Raw genomic sequence first — 19141 nt, forward strand, 5'->3', positions numbered from 1 at the left:
TCCTGGGCTCAAAGACTTACTAGTTAAGAAGATTATGTGTTTTCCTTTTTCTGTTTTGTTAAAGTGCCAAGTCTTGCATTTTTGGCATCTTCTAAAGAATAAAATGTCTTCTGAAATATTCTCTCTGAGCACAGAAGTTACCTCAGAGGAGCTCGGCAATGCAGGGCTTTTCAGTACTTTCTAGTTTGCTCAGAAGTTCAGACGCATTTCTTTTCCTCAAAAGCTTCCAATTTTTGCCTCTTTGTGTGTATTGACAGCAAAAATGAATTGTCCTTCATAAGTTTGTGTTGCTTTACTTTACTGATAATTTGTTTCTTTCTCTCCCCCCCCCTTCCCAAGTGTTGAACGTTGCACTAGTGAGCATGAGCAGGCAGGCGGCAGGCAGGCGTTCCCACCTTGCCCTGCCCGCACCCTCGGCTGCGTCCCCGCATCCACCGTTGCAGCAGCCCTGTCCTGCAAAATGCCCGCCACCCCTTAGCCCGTGCTGGGGTGCACTCACCCCCCAGCCCACCCTGCCGGCATCCCCGGCGCCCCAGCCACGTTGGTTACACAAGCGTACCGGGAGAACCGGCACAGCTTTGGCCAAACTTAGCCCCGGCACAGGTGCGAAACCCTCCGTCAGCAGGAGATGGACCCGCTGAGAGCGGGACGGCACTGGCTCTTGCAGGTCTGGTCCCCAGCGAGCAGGACACAACGCAGCCGGAGAATGCAGGGGCCCATCACCCCAGCCCTGGGCTTCAGCGTGGCAAGAAATGGTGTGATTTTTCAGAGCTGCCTTTGCAGCCCGTCTCCTCTGGCACCTTGTGCTTCCCCAGGAAGGAAGCCTTTTAAATATGTTTTCACCAGCTGACATTTAAGTATGAATAAACAACTATTATACATGCACTAAATATTCATGCTTTACAACATTGCCATTACACTGAGGAATTATTTATGATGATGCTGCTCCCCACTGGGGTGAGGGGACGCAGCGCTGTGTGGCCGGCAGCGGCCACCGGGCCTGCCGGTGTGGCCACAGTGGAGCAGTAACGGTAACGTTTCTTTCTTGCTAAAGGCTGGGGTTTCCCAGACCCTTCTTGTGCGCAGAGGCAAGACATCCTGCGCTGGAGGATGGCGTGTCCCGAACCTTTGTGTACCCATTGGGACGTCTGGGACACCTTTCCCCCATTCCGTGGCAGGCAGATGAGAGGGCATCACCTCAGCTCCCCAGGCCTCCTGTTGCAGCACTGTGTGTGCTACCGAGGCAAAGGGCTTCACTGCAGCTGTGGGCTGTGTTCGGCAAGAATTTAAGAAATAATAATTAAAAAAAAAAGACAGACAAAGATGTGTTTTTTTCAGAAAACCAAACGCAGACAGAAGTCCCCCCTTCCACCTTCATTTAAATTTCAATACTGTAGTGTAATTATTAGAGTGAGAACCTGAGCGCTGAACGTTGAAAGGGTTACTTGTGTTAAAGAATAGATTCTTGAAAAGCCGTTCTCAAAAACTGGTGGTAACGGCAGCACGGTCTCTGCGACTGGCACGATATTGCCCACGTGCCCGAATGCAGCGGGGTGCCATAGCACGGCCGTACGCCTGTCCTCAGCCCCAGCAGCCCGCTCTGGGCAGGGTCGGTCCCTCCCTACACTGGGATAGAAACTGATGGCGAAGTGCACGGGGAAGCATTTTAAGGGTGAAAAAAGCCAGGTGAGCTGCAGAGGGAGAGGCAGACCAGAGGGAATCGGTGCTTTCCCTGCCTCGGCGCTCCTACTGCGTGCAGGCACCCAGGATGCACCCGCGTGGGGCCACAGGACAAGCCCCAGAGTGAAACACTGGTTTTGAACAACATGGTTTTCATTAAGTAAAAACGCAGTTTTCTGTGGTTCCTACAGGGATGTTAAGAACTTTAAGTAAATACCTGATTCTATTTAATAATAACAAAGGTATGCCCAAGGTCGTTTTCTTAGTAAAATTGCCCATAAAAGCTGGGGTTGCATTAGCAACATTTCTTTCCAGCTGTATTACTCGTGAGGGCTAAAAGGAGCAGCAAGCCCCGTCTGCCGGCCCACAGGCACCCGGCAGGCAGCGCCTGGCTGGCCTGCACGGGGGGAATTGGTTTCCCCGACTGGTCTTGCTTCGGCACGGCTCAGCGATAAGAAAAGGGGTGAGCTGCGTGCATTTTGCAGCCCTGAGAAACAAAAGGAGCGGCCCAGCTGCTTCCCGCTCTTCTCAAAATAAACTTCTTTTTGTCGCTGAAGTGTTCACACCAGGAAGCTCCTGGGACTCCAGCTCCGTGTGGCCCGTGGGCGGCGGGGCCTAGAGGTGGATGTCTGTGTGGCCACCGGGCCTGTGAGGTGACCACGGCCCTGCTGCACCCCACGGGCTGCGCCGGGGACCTGCCCGAAGGGCGATGCTTCCGAGGGGCTCGCGCTCGGTGTGTCCGGGCCGTGAGGGACCCTTGGCGCCGTCCTGGGCAGTAGGGACGTCACCTAGCAGACGCCAGTGGAAAAGGGCTGCGGGCGATGGCGGCGTCTGCCCCAGTCTCCCTGCAGCCGTGCCGGCGGCTCGCTGGCTGCACGTGGAGCGGGTGTCCGGGCCCGGCGTGCCGTGGTGCCGGCCGTGCCTTGGGCTCGGCCTGGTAGGGCTGGCTGCAAAGTTTCGGAGGGCACCTCTGCAGCACGCGGTGTTGCCAACCGCTCCTCTTGCTGCTCCTGCCTGAGCAGAAAGGCGTCACGCTGGGTCCAGCAGGCCTCGCAGCAGAACGCCCATGTGGCCGGGTGGCAGCTCCAACGGCCCGCAAATTTCCACAAGCCCAGCCGTTCGAGTCTCCTGGGGCAAACCTGAGCCTGGGTCACAGGCTTGGACCATCACAACTCCCCTCGCTAGACCACCTTCATTGTACAGTGCACCCAAAGCCTCTCGCCTAGCCGAGCCCCTGCCGCCTCCCCTCCGTCACCTAGGGGGAAAAAATTGGCCATGGTTTAGAGAGGATGCGTGTGTGTATACCTGGGTCTGATTCACGCTCCTTTTCCAACATCCGACCCATTTGCCTGCTTGGCAGCATTTGTCCTTACGAGTTGAACTAACTCATGGTGTGCCGGGCAGCGATGGGAGTGGATCCGGCACCGGCGCGGGAGCTGCCGGCTTTGGAGCTCAGCTGCTCGCACAGGCATAACCCCTCCCTGGGGATAGCGGTTTTTCAGGCCTGAGGCGGAGGGAGGGCTGGCCATCGGTGGGGATGACAGACAAGTGATGCAGCAGCAACTTAAATCATCCCCCTGCAGACTGCCCTGCTGCCCAAAGCCTTGGCTGGGGAGGTTTTGCTGGGACGGCCACAGGAGCCCGCGCCGGCCTCAAAGCCATAGGGCTGTGGTCAGTGCAGTATATTTATATTCATGTTCTTTATATTTACACGAATACTAATGTTTATATTATTTATGAGACATTTCAGAGTGCTTTTGTGGCAAAATTGATCTCTGTTTTGGGCACTTGCCCTCCAATTGCTCACAAAAATCTACCAATGTTCAGGACTTTTGTTCGCAGCTGATCCCCCGCTTTGATACACCCCTCCGGTTCCTGCTGCTTCTCCAGGACCAAACCCTGCTCGCAGGCACTGCTCCTCCTCCTCCAGCCCTGCTTTCTCGCAGACCTTCACTAAAAACCTTCTTCAGCATCACAAAGCAGCTGGCCCGCCAGGCGTCTACGCCTGGCCAGAGCCGTCCTTGGCACCCTTCAGGGTTTTGCTATTAAAACCAGAGACGGACAGACAGACTGACGGAGTCATTCGGTTCCTGTAAGCTGAGATACCCAAACGGGGCTCTGCAAACCCGGGCTCCCTCAGCAGCAGGTGCCTCCGGCGGGGGCTCAGCCTGGCCCTGGAGGGCACCGCAGGGGATACCTTGCCCCAGGGGCTCGTTCTTGCTGCCTACGGACAGCATGGGGGGTGTGCGTGCCCCGACTTCCCCTCCCTGCGTCAATTCAAATGCAGCTTGACCAGAGGGGTGAGCACCAGCAGAGGAGAAGCTGGAGCAACCTGATGAGTCAGGGCGCAGCAGGACCACCAGCCGGGGACCAGCCCCGCTTCCGAATGGCCTCCCCTAGCAAAACATTTGCAGCCTCCTCCTCTGCTAAAAAGGCCATTTTTGTGCGAGAGCCTGACGACGGGAACATCAGTGGCATCACCCCACTGCTGTCCCTTCCCTTTTGGAAATAATATTAAAAACTCAGTGCAGGCAACTTTGCTGCTGGCTGGCCGGTACAATGGAAGGCAGCGATCGGCAGAGCAGGTCAAAAGCCAGCATCCAATATACAGGCACAGGGTTTAGCAGCGTGACACATAGTGAGCCAATCAAGAATTAAGCTACAAACTAACACCTGCAAAAGCCATTGCCATCTCCAGCAATGCCACATCCCCTAACCTAGGGGCGACCAGCCCCGTGCACGAAGTCACCTACTGCCACCGCAGGGCATCCCCAGCCCTGTCCCACCACCCCTCCCAGCCCCGCAGCCAGCGCAGCTTCGTGTGGTTGCTGGAGAAAAGCCTTCCCGGCCGGCCAGGAGCTGGGTCGTTCAGGGAAGCGGCTTTTGAGCAGCAGCTTGGAGGGCTTTGCTCACAGTTCACCCTCCCTCCCCCAGCAATTTGGAAGTGAGGTGCGGGGCCCCGCCACAGTGGCGGAGAGACTTCGCGAGTCCTGGCACGGGAGCACCCCCTAAAAGCCCAAGGAACCTGTTGGTGTTGCAAACGTCTGCCGCTCTGCCCATATGTCTGCTGATTTCCATACTAAAGACATTTACTGTATATGTTTGCCACCAGGGAAAACTACTGTCTACAACTCAGCTATATTACTGGAAGAGCAGCAGCAGTATTTATGCTATTGTGAATATTGCATTTCCAGGACCCGCTCTATGGCTTTCAAAATCCTCCTTCCAACTCCCCACGTCCCCCCCGGCCAATTAGCGAAAGAGCCTGGTTGGGGTGATGGCCCCCTCCTCCGTGTGGCAGCGCCACACCGAGGGACTCACGCAGAACGGCGCGAGCCATCCCTTCTTGGCATTGGGAAGCACGGTTTGCAAGCCAATGACAGAGGGGTGAAATGCAAATATAGCGTTTCTTGTAAAGTAAATTAAGCTAACAATGAAGTAACAAACTGCTGTTAATATTAGATTAACTTGTTTGGCAAGATATGAAATCGGGTAAGCTGGATTGTCGATAGCGGAGTGCTCAATAGCGCTAATGCTGCTCAGGGAAGTAAAACATCCCTCTGAAAGACAGAGGCATGCACCAAAAAAAAAAAAAAAAAAAAAAAATTAAGACTGTAGGAAGAGCCAGAATCTGTGCAGCAATTACACCAGCATTAAAGATGAATGGAGAAGAAGCTTGAGATTTTGATTGCCTTTAAATGCTGGCTTGTTTTTAATCTCAAAATCAGACTGTGCTGTGATCGGCCATTAGTCCCAGCTACAAAAAAAAAAGAGAAAAGATCCTAGATTTTAACATTTGCAGTATGAACTTAAAATACCACTTTGATCTAAGATAAGGAGACAAATGGCAGATAATTCAGAAGTTAAAGTCAGCTGCATGCAGTTGGCAACTGGCAGCGGCTGGGCCGACTTTGGGAACAATTGGGACTTGGGCAGAGGGGTCACCAGCAGCCGTGTCCTCAATGCAGGGACCGAGGCACAAGCTTAAACGTCACACTATATGCCAGTGGTCACTAAACTGATTAAGCAGTGGTTATCTTTAGCAGTAAAAAGGCTATCTGCTAATACTAAATGATTAGAGTCTAAAATGCCATTTACTCTGCTCTGATTCCTTGAATGAATATTTATGCCAAGTGATGACTATAACACCATCAAAAGGTTTCCGTGCTCTGCTTCGTAGAGTGGAAGTGATTATTCAACAGCAGGTCTGCACTCCAGCACTTGTTTCTATTAAGCAAATTTGCAGTGTTCAGACAAAAATTCATGATTGCATTGTCCTCCTGGGATTGTTATTTTTAAAGAAATCCCACTTCCAACACTCTCTGGGGCATGGGCTGTGGCAGGTGGGCCTTGTCCACTCCGCAGACACAGAAAAGAGGGATACAGATGCTGCACAATTTCTCTCTTGGGTTTTTGGTTTTTGTTTGTTTGTTTTTTTTTAAAAGACAACCGGACATTTGCTGCACCCCATTCAACAGCAAGAACCTGTGTCCTGTCCCGGGCTTTCCTTCCTCCCCGCCCCCAGCCGCCAGCCGAGGCTTTTGCATGAAACGGCGCGGTGAATTTCCTCACTCGGCATCAGGAATCGGCTCTACAGCCACGACGACAAATCAAGAGGGCTGCCCGTCAGAAATGGAGCCCATGCACCCCGTCGGGGGACACCGCCTGCCTTTCACAGCAAGGACAAGTGCAGGGAGGCAATGAGATGCCATCATGGCCCGGGGTGGAACTAACGCGCCCTGCCTTCCCCGGACACGAGGGTGTTTTGGCGAGGTGCGAGCCTGCCTCTGCTGCCATGGCAGTGGCGAGGGAGGGCTCCAGGCCAGCCCACGTCAGGGACCACCGAGCAAACCGAAGAGCTGTCGGCATCCAAGGAGCACACTGCTGGACCTTGTATTTAGAGCGCAGATGGAAGGGAAGTCATTCCCTCGCGGTGCGGGCCGGTACCGGTACCGGCTGAGGCTCCGCTGTGCTCCAGCCCGTGCACGCAGGGCTTGGTTCCCACCTTGCGCTGGAGACAGGGGTGCTCTTCAGAGGGGTTCAGGCTCTCAAAACACACCACCCTGACGTTTACCTCCCCAGGAGCAGAGACCCATGTTGTTCTGGTAACATCCCCTGTGACCGCTGGACCTCTGCGTGCTCCCTGCTCTCAGCTAACATTGCTAACCCTGTTTCACCCTTGGCTCCCGGCTGTGCTGCCAGTACCATATAGATGGCAGCCACTGGGGCTAGACCTTACCCTAGCTATTTCAACTTATTTTGAAATAAGGGTTATTTTTACCCCTTCACCAGTCCATCACCCGTTTTTTTCTCTAAGTTCCTGGGCTATTTTCGGCTCCATCATTCTGCTGGGTTTGCTGGCTCTGCCTGTTGCATTGCCACATACATACAGAAAAACCCCACCAAACCACCGCTATCCCCAGATGCATGCAAACTGGCCCAGGTCAGATACGCCTCCCCTGCAGAGTCAGCGTGGGGACTCACATACACAGCAGGACGTGGGTCACCAACCGAGTGCCATTTCTATTCATCCAACGGTAGAGTGGGATTTACTTCACAAGCGACCCTCTCCTCCAGCATGCTCCTGCCTCTGGGGTGACATTTCTGTGGCTTTCCCAGAGATGTATGAGAGACCTAGCAGCTGCAGAGCCATTAGCTGGCATTAGCCAAGCAGATCTGAAAAGTTACACTTTCCTCTTCCCTTCCTTCTGAAGTAAGGAGACTACCTAAGCCAAGAAAAAAATGCTTTCTAGAAGGTTTAAGTTCTATTCTCCAAAGGGCTTCATTTTTAAACTGGTACCAAAACTCTCCTTAAGAATTTGAACTGAATCTGAGTAACCCCCCCCAAGCTTTTTTTGGCGAGGGGTTTCAATTTTGTTTTGGTGTTACTGCTCCTATCCTCACCATGGGCCAACACCTGCGTGCTGCCATTGCGTGTCAATTTACAGCAAACCCCACGGGCAGTCGGGTAGCCATCACTCTGGAGCACAGGCAGAGACAGCGACTGTCTGGCAGCCCATTTCAAAGCAAGGAATCAAAACATGTGGGCAACAAGCTGCTCCTTCAGTAGCCCCAGTGTGGCCACCTGCAACAGCCTCTACAAAAAGAGCATCAACTCTACAGCTTCTCAAAAGACAGATCCCCCAATCCCAAAAGGCATTAAAATGGAATGGCAATTAAAACACCACCTATCCATAGGTGGTTATAGGTGGCTTTTTAATTGCTATTCCATCTTTATGGGAATAAAAGGGGATAGGGCCACACATTTTATAATGGGTCTCCCAACCCAAAACGTCTGTTTAGGAAGAAAAATCACCCAACAAATGCACATGTCTGAGGTAGCTTCAGATGACAGGTAATATTTTGAACTATACTAAGTGTCTAGTGGTGTTTTGCTTCTGTTTAGCCATTATTCAACATAGATGTACATAAAGGCATTTCATGCAACAGGCAGAGCAGGACCAAGCTGCGCTGCATTTGGTGTTCGCAATTCACAGAACACACACGCGATCCAGGACCAGTAACCGATTAAGTCACATCAGAAAAAAAAGTACTCGGTGTCTATTTATTAGAGGAAAGGGGGGTAAATCTAAGAAAAAGCAAGATGACAAAATAAATAGAATTGCAGCCATCCTTTACAGCTACTGGTGCACTGTATTAAAGTGACACTCACCATACAAAGAAATGCGTTTGGTACAGTCCAGTGGGTTGCACATGAATTGCATAACCTTGAAAATCATTGCACAAAGCATCGCAGCAGGAACACAGTTCAGAGCTTTTCTAACGGGAGATGCTTCAAATCCGATCACTTTCGTTACGTGGGAGGTCAAAGCACCTGGCACAGAGTAAGCAAAAAGGGCTGTGAAAAGGGATGCTGCGTCAGCGCCCGGTCGCATTCGAACCCTGACATCCGCTCTCACAGCAGCTCAGACCTGGACAAGCGATGCCCCACAGGAAAACCCCACTGCCTATCAAAGCCTGGAAATTAATATTCCGATCAATGCCTGGGCACCCTTTGGCAAGGCTGGAGGGAGCCTGTTCCTCACAGCCCAGACTGGAGACACCGTATCAGCTGGCCAACAAGCACTCCCGGCCATGGAAATGCTCTTTCTAAATTCATAGATGTGAAAAGCGAGACACCTCTCCGCCAGCAACTCAGCACTGCTCAGCAGCCTTCGTGGGACCCGGCCAGCGACACCGACGGCTCCCAGCCGTCACCCGCCCACGGCTCGTTCCCTCCTGTCGTACACCGCAGCAGGGTTTTGGACACGAGTCTCTGCACGGTTCAAGCGGAGAGGTCTAAGTCTGCAGCAGCATTTCTTCCCCCGGTTTGTGTGTGTGTCAACTCCCACCTCTGCTTTTATTCCTGCAGTTTCCAGGGATCTGTGTATACATTTCTAATAGTCTCTTCAACATCAAGCACAGGAAATACAGGCCTTCACCACATGGGGAACAAACCACAGCTAAGATGACCAGGAAACATTCATAATTTTTAATTCACACCAGTAATAAAATTGCATTACATTTTTCATAAAATAAATGTTCCAGTTTATATACAGAAAACAGACTGTACAGAGCCCTCCCCCAGACCCCAAAAACTCACAAACATACAGGCAATGCAGTGCTCAGCTAAGCAGGCACAACTGTACATCTAAAATTGTAACTGCTTTGTGTTGGGGGGGAAAAGTACTACAATGTATATAGTCCTCTCTGGACCAAGAATTAAAAAAATATTGCAGGCAAGCTGACAGGCGCCCTCGCTGCTCGCGCGGCCGAGCACCCATCCCACAGTGCTTCAGCGAAGCAGGGTTTGTTATTGAACCTGGGACTCGAAGCTCCCGTTCAGCTGCCCTTCCTCATAGTCCATCTGACACAAGATCATGTTGTTCTTCAGGAAAAATTTGTCTCCCACACAGAATCTGGAAGATAAAAAGAATTAACGGGTGTAAGTGTGAACAGAGGTTACGACAGGGGGAATTCGAGGCTGTTTGGGTCTGAAGGCGACTCTGGGGACCAGAGTTTGGTTTCCAGCTCTGCGGGTGGTGTTGGACCCCAGGAAAGCCCCCGTGCTTCTCCCCCCGCTCCCCTTCCCTGCACACGTCCCGGGGTTTTGCCATCCCTTTTCCTGGCACAGCGGTGTCCAGCTCCCAGGCCACGGTTGTAGGAAGCAGCTCGGGGAGCGGGTCCCGGTCTCTGCCGGGTCCCGCACCAGCAGCGGGAGGAGGCCGGGAGCAGTTAAGGGATTTCTCCCTGCAGACCAGAGCTGTCGGCTCTACAAGCGGGAAATCAAGCAGGCGATATTACACAGAGACTATTTGAAGTTTTTGCTGGTATCCACATTTCCAGGGTTCCCTCGGGTGAGGCAGTATTTACACTAATTTCCAGGCAAGGACTGGCTATTAAGTCTTTCCTCACCCCCTTGTGTACAGTGCTGAACAATAAATAGAAATTTCCTGGTGGCTGGACTCCTAACCTTTATCTTCATTGAGCGAAGGGCACTGCTCTCTATATACCATGTAAATTGTTCTGTTTGTCTTGAAGTTGACAGAGAGGCTTGTGATATTTAACAATTTTATTTGACCATTAAGGTCAAAAAAGTTCCATATATAAGATCTGAGAGGTGTGAATTGACAGCCAATAGCTTTTTTGCCCTGCCTGCTTGCTCAAGAATCAGAAGCTAATCTTTACTTCTTAAGATAACAAATAATGTTCTTTGCACCCAATTCAGGGGCTGCTTTTTGTCAGTCGTGCTAGCAGGGCAATGGCAGACCAGAGCACGGGGCTGCGCCTCCCTGCCCCAAGTGCTGAGTCTTAAATCAGTCCCAGGTCCCTAAAGCAGAGGCACCCCGGCCACTGCGCCAAAACGCAGCTCTGAACCGAGAGGAACGGGCAGGTACCAGCCTCTGGCGAGGCCAAATAGTTACTGGGCTTTGAAGGAAGATCAGTAGAGATGATCCCATCCTCAGGAGACTCAGCAGACCTCAAACACCCATTTTCTCTGCTCCCAGGCAGAGCTTTGGCAGGGACATTGCCTACTCCCTGTCTAAAATGCTTTCTAAATTTGTAACTCAGGCAGCTCTGGGCAGAGCATCTCCAACAAAAACTGAATATATTCTGCTACAAGAACAGGACCTATCATTTCAGAGCTCCTTTATAGGTCTGACATGGGCACAAGTTTTCTCCAGCTGGACACCTGCAGGTAAGCTGATTAATTTGCCAAATCGATACAGGGAGAACTGGGTATTGGTTCTCACTTCATACGATTTCACTGGAGACCTTCCATCTTCTTCCATCTGTGGCACATGCTTTAGTAGTTCTAAAATTCAACCTTTTTTGTATATTAAAAAGCTAAAAATTAATCTCAATTTAAATTAGCAGCTCTTATGCTACAAACTGTACTGCACACACTTGCCTTAACACCACCTTCCCCACCAGTAGGTTTACTCACTATAAATAGCAGTCACAGCTGCTTGCTTTTTGCTACTTACCCCTACCTGAAGTACGATATAAATCTCCAAGAAGAGAAATGCAAAAATTACTCTTGTCACCAGCACCATTGACAGCGTTCTCTTGCCAAACCTGGTTTGGGTCTAGAGGAGCCAAAGGAGGAGTGGGAGAACTAGGGAGCTGGGGGGTCGGTGGGCCATATGAGCACATAGGACCTAAAATGCACAGCAGGGGTACCCTGAGACCTTGTGAAGTTTTGGGAGAAGGGCTTGATTCACTGGAAAAGCGACTCTTTCTTTCTCCCTACCAGTCCTGCAAACCCAGCAGTAAACTGGGATCTCTTCAGCTGATGCACCGCAACTAGAGACAGGGGATTTAACAGAGCAACTGCAGACCCAGTTTCACGTGTCCCAGCCTGCAGCTCTCTTCAGAGCGAGACGTGGCCCTGCACCACCGGCCCTCCCGCTCGGAGCAGGTCTGTCCAGAGCCTGTCTGGCTGACCGAGTTCCAGCCAGCAGCAGCGAGAAACAGGCACTGAACCTACCCTGCCATTTCTACAGAGTGATTTTCTTCTGAGCAAAACCACATCTTAGATAATCGCAACCCAAGCAGCTGGATTTCCTGAAACCCTTGTAAGACTGATCTCTTAGCCAGTTCCAGCAGTGACCAACTTTTATTCACTATTGTGAGAAGCAATGTTGGCCTTATTAAAGCATAGTAGGCTGAGTACTGTGTAGGACTTGCTGCAAATCTGGTGTTTTGGAGAATGAAGCTAATGAAAACTGCACATTTGGCAAAAATATTAGAGATTTTGCTCTGACGGATTTAACACTCTACACAGACACAGTTTAGCTATAGAAGGGCAAGTAAGCTGGAAGAGAACTAGAGAAAGGTCTTCATAATCAAATCTTTTCATAGCCGGACAACGAGGTGGGGTTTCAGGTGGGGTTTCCGATTCAGAACTAGTTTTGGCATCCGCCTCTGCAATTTTGACTTTACGGTTACTTAAACTCACTGTTCTTGGTTCAGCTTCCAATGTCATCTGTTACAGGAGCACTTCCGATCTGCCCTTTCTGGCCAAAATCTTTAGAGGATAAGTCATAAAAGGTTGTAGTCTACTGATCTCAGCCAAAAATAACAATCTACACGTAGCTCTATGCCGTCTACTCAGCCCATCTTTCAGAAACATTCAGCTCTCCCCAACCTGGGCAAATCCATCATGCATCAAAGCACGACTCTGCCAGAACGGGGAATTACCTGCGCTTTCCTGCCAGGCAGTGACAGTGCACGGAGGTTATTTTAAGGGCAGAGCAGGACCATGCCTTGCACTGAGTGCAGTAATAGCGTTAGTGATCGCAGAGGGAAGAGAGGGAGAGAGGTGCTTTGGAGCCTTTGTAATAAAGGGTGAAATTGAAAAGAAATTCCTGAAAATGAAAACTAGGCGGCACTAGGCTTTTCCGTGAGAGAAGCTAGGGTAAAGGAGGGGTTTGATGACAAACGCTCATCCTACAGACTCCAAGGCCACCCCAGCACTCCTGCCTGCGCAGCCCAGAGCCGTGACTTGCCTCTGCCAGAAGGGACGTTTGAGGTGCTCGAGCCCCGGTATCGGCGTGGAGTTTGGGAACACCCCTCTCCTGCCCGGCCTTCGTGGGCAGGCTGAAGAAAGCCGAGCCTGAGGGCTGAGCCTGGCAGCACCCTGCAACACCTCCGAGCCTGGAGACAAACCCCACAGCCCACCAGCAATGTCAGCTGCGTGAAGAGAGACCATCTCGGGGAGGGCACGTATGAGCTCTGCAAGCGGTCGCACGCTGGCCATCGGGAATCGCGGCTGTCGCGGGAGCGTGTTCAAGAGTGCCAAAACAAGACTGGGCAACTGAAAGATGTAACTGGGCTTCCCGAGAGGAGCCCCGGGCCAGGAGCCACTAGATGTCACTGCCGCCTCGGCACTGCCACCGCTCCTGGGGACAACGCCAATATTAATAGGAGCTTTCTACCTCCAACAACGACTGCCTCCGCCTTCAATAACGGGGCTGAGTAAAGCCACCTGAGCTACAAACGGCTCGCCCGATTCTCCTCTTCCATGCTGTGGCACCAACCAGCTGCCACCCCATTCACATCCCCGTGAAGTGAGCCCCTGGCAGAGGGCACGGAAGGAGACTCGGACCCCAGTTTGCACGGTCGCCGAAGTTTAGTGGGAAAGGTGGCAGAGGTTTGCATTCACGCATGCACCGTGTATGGCTACTTCACTAGTAGAGATCCCACGGTGACTTTTGTGCTAGGGCAAGCAATGAATTTTTAAGTCAGGCTTTTAGCTTGACTTTTACAGAATTAGGCTCTCCTTCTTCCCGAGAGTTTTGTCATCTCTCTCACACCTTCACACGGGACGAAGCATTGCCTCCTAGTTTCATCTCTTGGAATCACAACCACAAGTCCAGAAGAGGAACCCCAGCACAGCCGTTGGGCCCTGGGCAGTCACTGCAGCCCAACTGAACAAGCAGTAGGAACAACAACACTGTCTGGCCTGTCTTGGACAAGGATGGATGGATGGATGCATCAGAAAGTGACACTATGACACATCTGGTTCTGGGGGCTTCCATTCCACCTACAATGACCAACAAACAGGGTGCTGGTAAGATTTTTTACAGCCCTCCCAAATTCAGCTGCCTGCAGGTAGCCCAAGTGAAAACTTTGTGCATGACCCTTTATCGTACTCCTTGATGTGCATTTTCCACTGGGTAAAACCCAGCAGAAATACACAAGCCCCACTCAAAATTACACCACCAAGATCCCCTATTAATTACACAACTAGTAAAGGGATTTCTTCCTAGTGTTGGAAAGAGCTTATCTAGAGTTTTTTTCTCCTTCCTGTCCCTTCTCTTTCTCTTTCTTCTTTGCCGTCCTCAGTTTTGAGCCTGTCAGAAACCTGCTTTAAGCAAAATATCATCAGTTTGCCAGAGGAGGTCTATTCTCTGTCGTCTGTGTTCTGCAAAGAGGGTAGATCCTGAAAGGACACTGAAGCAGTTTGCTTTATTCAGCAGCAGCTGTGCTGCATACAACCGTGGCCAGATCTGCAGTCTGTGTGCTCCCCTCGCCCTTCCAACTCCCACCAGCTCCAAGGGGATTTGCGGTAAAGGGGCTACAGGTACTTACATGCATCACCCAGGTCAGCCTAACAAACCAGCCCGAGCCAGCAGGCTGTGAGCCCCAGACAGGTAGCGCGGATCAAATATTTCCCCTATTTTGCAGGCAAAGGTATAAATTAGTTTGTGTTTGTGTGTATAATAACTGTGTCCTCACCGCTGGTTGCAGAGCTGACAGGCAAAGCAGTCCAAATGGTAAACATTATCTCTGGCCCTCATCACCATCTCAAAGGCAGGGATCAGTTTACTGCAGGCAGCACAATTCCCGGTGGTACCAAAGAGCCTGCCAAAGAAGCACAATCATTAGAAGCCATTTTAATTAAATGGTGGAAGGACTAATTAAGTGTAATTAGCAGTATCAAATACTGTATTGCACCAATAAATAGAAGTTGCAGTCTCCATTTCGCTGACCAACCAGTGTGCGGGAACTTGGGATAAAACTGCCTGGTGAGCAGGCTCCGATTGTCGAGATGAAACTTCATTTGGTTTGTAAGCCTAGGGCTAATTTGCTGTCTAATGGAGAAAAGCATTAAACACTTAGAGCACTATTTTGGGGCTCACAAAATTTCAGTCAAAAACTATCTGCCTCTCTGCAGCGGTGGGGTAGGTGCTCGGAGCCGCCCGCCCTCCTCCGCCTGCGGTTGCCCCATCTGCGCTTGGCCGCAGCCGAACAGAAGGACAGGCTGGCAGCCTCTCGCAGCAAGACACGGAAGACCTGCAAACTTTGCCAACCCTGGCAGGCAACGCTATAATATAGCTCAGGAAGAACCTCACTTACCTGCTGTTCAAAACGGAAAAGCGCCATTTCTCTCGCGATGAGCACAACAGCATTTTGCAAGGCATCTCGGAGAGCAAGCCCTCCTCCCTGGCTGTGCCCCCCTCCTCCCGCCTCCACGTCCCTCCCGGGAGCCAGCTAAGCCCTTCCACCGCAGCCTGAACAGCACGCTCAGCCGTTCCACTTCAGCTCCTCGGTCCTCCAGGACAGCCCTTCAGCACTGGAAGCTTTGCCATTTTCATCTTGGCTTTCACTATCTGTCTCCCCAGATGTCTGCCGCTGTTACAGCTCTCGCCGGGGGACTCAACCAAGACCGCGGCATCCTCGCCCCGGCCCCCTTCGCCGAGGTGTCCCCGCAGCCCCCTGCGCCCGCCGGGGGCGGCACGCCACCGCGACCACAAAGCCGCGCGAACCAGCCGGGGCACGTATCAACGGGCCGACAAAACCAAATTGCGCCCCGTCAATACGTGTGTGGTTAGTTACTTTGCTTAGGAGATGATAAAAATCGTATTCTTGGGGCGGCGAGCCTCGAGACGTAAGGTTCCTGCTGACCATTAGCTCTGCACGTGCAACGCGTCGCTGCCCGCAGACAGATTTGGGCTTGCGGTTTGTTTCGAGCCATTGGCTCTGGCTGATTCCACAACACGCAGACGAGAAGCATCAGGAAAATCTATAACCAATTTCTAAACCTGCAATTTGCCAAGCTAATCAATACTAATTATTACTGGCCAGTAATTGTGAATTAAACCACCCAGCAATGTTATAGAAACCTTCACACAACTCTCCCACCCTCCCACAGCGCTGTGCTACCAAAGTCAGCTTGCTCTTCAGCTGTAAAAAAAAGGCTACCCTTATTTCTCACTAGAAGTGGCATCAGTGGTCTTTCATTAGGCCTGGCTGGAAAACCCCAAGGCTTCCCATGAAGAAACAGTACCACATTTTCCCTGAAAGTTAAACTAGGCAAACCAAATGGAAACACTTCTGCAGGACAGAAAAAGCACAAAGGGAGTACCAAAAATCTCTTGCCGTATGAACCCATCGTACGAGGGCTGAAAGGCGGAGTAAAATCCCAGCAACTCGGACCATGCAATCGGTACCGGGGCAGTCCCATTTGCCCTGCAAGCTGCCTCCAGCTTGCTCCTGCTCCTGCTCCTGCTCCCGCAGGCAGGCAGGGGAGGCAGCTGAGCGTGGTGCCTGGCTGCCTAACGCCAGCAGACCGGACTGAAAAAATGTGGCACTGAAAAGCGTACAGGTCTCCACCCTGAAACGCCCTGGCTCTCATTCAGCACCCGCTCGCAAATCAAGCCATTAATACAGACATCCCTCCCTCCCCCAGCGTAGCTGCCCCCTTCTACGGTACCTCACTTGGGCATAGCAAAACCTGACAGCTTTTGCCGGAGTTTTGCCATTTGCCATAAAACCAGGCATCTGTTTTTAGAGTACCCAAGTCACAGCAAACTCAAAAAATAAGTCCAATACGTGTTAGGCAGGGAAAGTGGGAGGTTAATCCTAGATTTGCTCTGTGCCCAGCACTGCTACATGCACAAGTATAAAATATCCATTATTCATTAGCATCACAGTTGTGTGGAGCTCAATCTAGATTAAACAAAATAAAGGGGCCCCAGACAGCACCATTTGCATTGTTAAGCAGGCGCTTTTCTTCAGCCTTCAAATAGGAGACTTTTCTAAATGGAAATGATGGGGAAATTTGGACAGATGTTCACTTAACTATTTAAACAGTTAGCTTAAGAAACATGAAAAATGTATTTGGCATCGTATTCACCTGTCTCCTTTCAGGGGTTTGGGGGTAAACCAATTGTTAAACAGCTTTGACTGTTTGCATAAGATCTGAAGCTTATGTTCTGTCCAGCTGAAATCGTGTTGCCTTCTAATGTCTACATGAATGTAGCTTCCAGCTAGTCAGCGTGCTAATCTTTTTCTCTTCTATCAAGTTTCACAGTCCTCCATACCCTCCCTTTCCCAACAGATGAACATTTCACACGTATTCTAGCACTTCTTAATTTTAATCTGCTTTTCAGGGAGTGACTTAGAGCCCTTGTATTTTCACCATGCTTCTAAATATACACCGTAACTTGTAGCTCAGTGAACATGAATTTTTTTTTTTTCGTTCTTCTGGAATAAAAAACAAAATGAGCACAGACTTTTGCCTTTTTTGTTTGCTTGTAAAAAACCTGCCACGTCTGATACCTCCTTACCCAGAAGCTACTTGAGCTGAAACTTTCTGAGGTGGGGAGGTTAACATTATTAGAGGAGGGAGAGAAGACAAGGAGCAAGAGGAAAATCTTCCACCCCAAGCCCCATCTGCAGTTAAATTTAAAATAACCCCACATGAACAAACTGATCTGCATTCTGTCCCCCAGACACCTTCATAACAGATGCAATACTCTCGCGCACATTCACGCACACAAAGTTGAAGCACATTAGGAAAAAAAAAAAAAAAAAAAAATCTATCAGAAGATGCTCAGCATCTACTTACCAGCTTGGAGCCATTTGCATAAAAGAAGCTGGAAATACAGAAAGGTTTCAGTTTGGAGTTGTTTTGCTGCTTCTAAAAACCCCGGGTTTTTTTCATCTCCCTTTGAAGTTAAAAGGCAACAATTTTTAAGTACAGATTTATTCCCCCTTATGTAACAGGAAGACCTAGCCAGCTTGTAAATAAGCATAGACTATGCAGATTTAAAATTTAGCACAATTAAACTTCTAGCCTGTGGTAGTAATTATGTTTAATGGCTCTTAGCCTGAACTTAACCATGTCTATTGTTGTCAGCCAGTCTAAAAGCAGGAGTTTGTCCAAGGACAATTTTCTGTAGTTTATAGGCACACTAAAAATCCCGCTACGTGCTGTTCTCATTGGCCATTGATGTCAGTGTGTATAGTAAAAATTAAAGCTAATTGGCATACAGGAGCAGCAGTGAATGCAAATGAATTAATGGGAAAAGAAGGGAGCGCTCCTGGAAGTGGTAGGCAACTGTCGAAGGATGCTTTTTATGTAGTCTTGTCTGGGCTAAGGAGTAGTCTTCTGCACAATGATCCAGACCTCACCAGCTCCATGAATACACCTGAAGTTAACTCAAACTATAGTAAAGTCACAGCACACCCTGTAGGTTTTTTGGGAAAAAAAGAATGGTAAAGGGTCCTTACCGTAGGGAAAACAGTAAGAAACTTCTCATATGAACACATTAAGTTTAGCACCTTTTAACAAATTTTTCCTTTTCTGACCAAAATGTGCAGGGTGGCTAAACTGAGAACCTGATTGCCTATTTCTGTCACCACTAGGAACAACAATCTGTTTTAGTCATTGCCTACAAGGAAAGAGTCCCCGTTTCGTCTCCTCTCTCTAGCCTGGTGTCTGATTAGCTAGCAGCTTGCAATCGAGAAAGAGGGAGAAAATCTTCCCTCCACATAAAGAGTGAAAATCTTGGAGCTGTCGAGTTCACAGGAGACAAAAAAAGAGGAACCAGGACAGGCACTTATAAATAATGAGTGGTACAGAAAGGACAGGTTGGGAGTGTCAATTGGATTTTTTTTAAACACCACAAGAACAAGACAAGTTCAAAATTAAACAGCTGAGTTGAGACTGACACTTTTCTAAAACAAGAGGCTTTGTCAACACTGAAAGGCAAGAACAATGAGTTGAAAGAGGACTAACCACTTATCTACAGATAAATATCTAGATTTGTAAATATTGTGTACAGCTACGTATTTCTCTCTCTATTTGTATATCCAGACTGTCTGGATATACAAGTTTTTGAAGAGCTACCAAACCCCATGCTCATATCCTCTGCAGCTAGTAGGTGAAATAGGTTTTCCCATACACCTTCCCTCTATGCCTGCTGCCATTTATTTCCTAGCTCCATCAGGACCTGCTGTAGAACAAGACTTGCTTTACGTACCTGAAACTCATCGTCATGAAAAGAAAAGGTTTTGCCTTTACCATGTGAAACAAACCAACAACTAGTCTTCCAGTGAGGACAGCTCTTAACAGCTTGCAATCAGGATTTTTCCCATCTGTGGATACTAGAAATACACTGAGCTACAAGTCTGATTTGACCAAAGTACTGAATATTCCAACAGTTGC

General features: G+C 49.9%; 1 protein-coding gene across 5 annotated transcripts in view; it reads right to left on the reverse strand.

The window, feature by feature from the left end:
- Positions 1-8438: 8438 nt before the first annotated feature.
- The window catches only part of LMO1 (LIM domain only 1), a 66197-nt gene continuing 55494 nt past the window's right edge, over positions 8439-19141 (reverse strand). For all 5 annotated transcript variants that reach the window (XM_049820436.1, XM_049820434.1, XM_049820435.1 and 2 more), the window contains exons 3-4: positions 14425-14550; positions 8439-9599 (exon numbers count right to left, since the gene is read on the reverse strand). In XM_049820436.1, the coding sequence (XP_049676393.1) occupies positions 9494-9599; positions 14425-14550 (232 nt within the window). In that variant the 3' untranslated portion in view covers positions 8439-9493. The remainder of the gene's footprint in view (positions 9600-14424; positions 14551-19141) is intronic.

The sequence above is a fragment of the Accipiter gentilis genome, chromosome 17 (assembly GCF_929443795.1).
Source record: "Accipiter gentilis chromosome 17, bAccGen1.1, whole genome shotgun sequence".
NCBI classification, from domain to species: Eukaryota; Metazoa; Chordata; class Aves; order Accipitriformes; family Accipitridae; genus Astur; species Astur gentilis.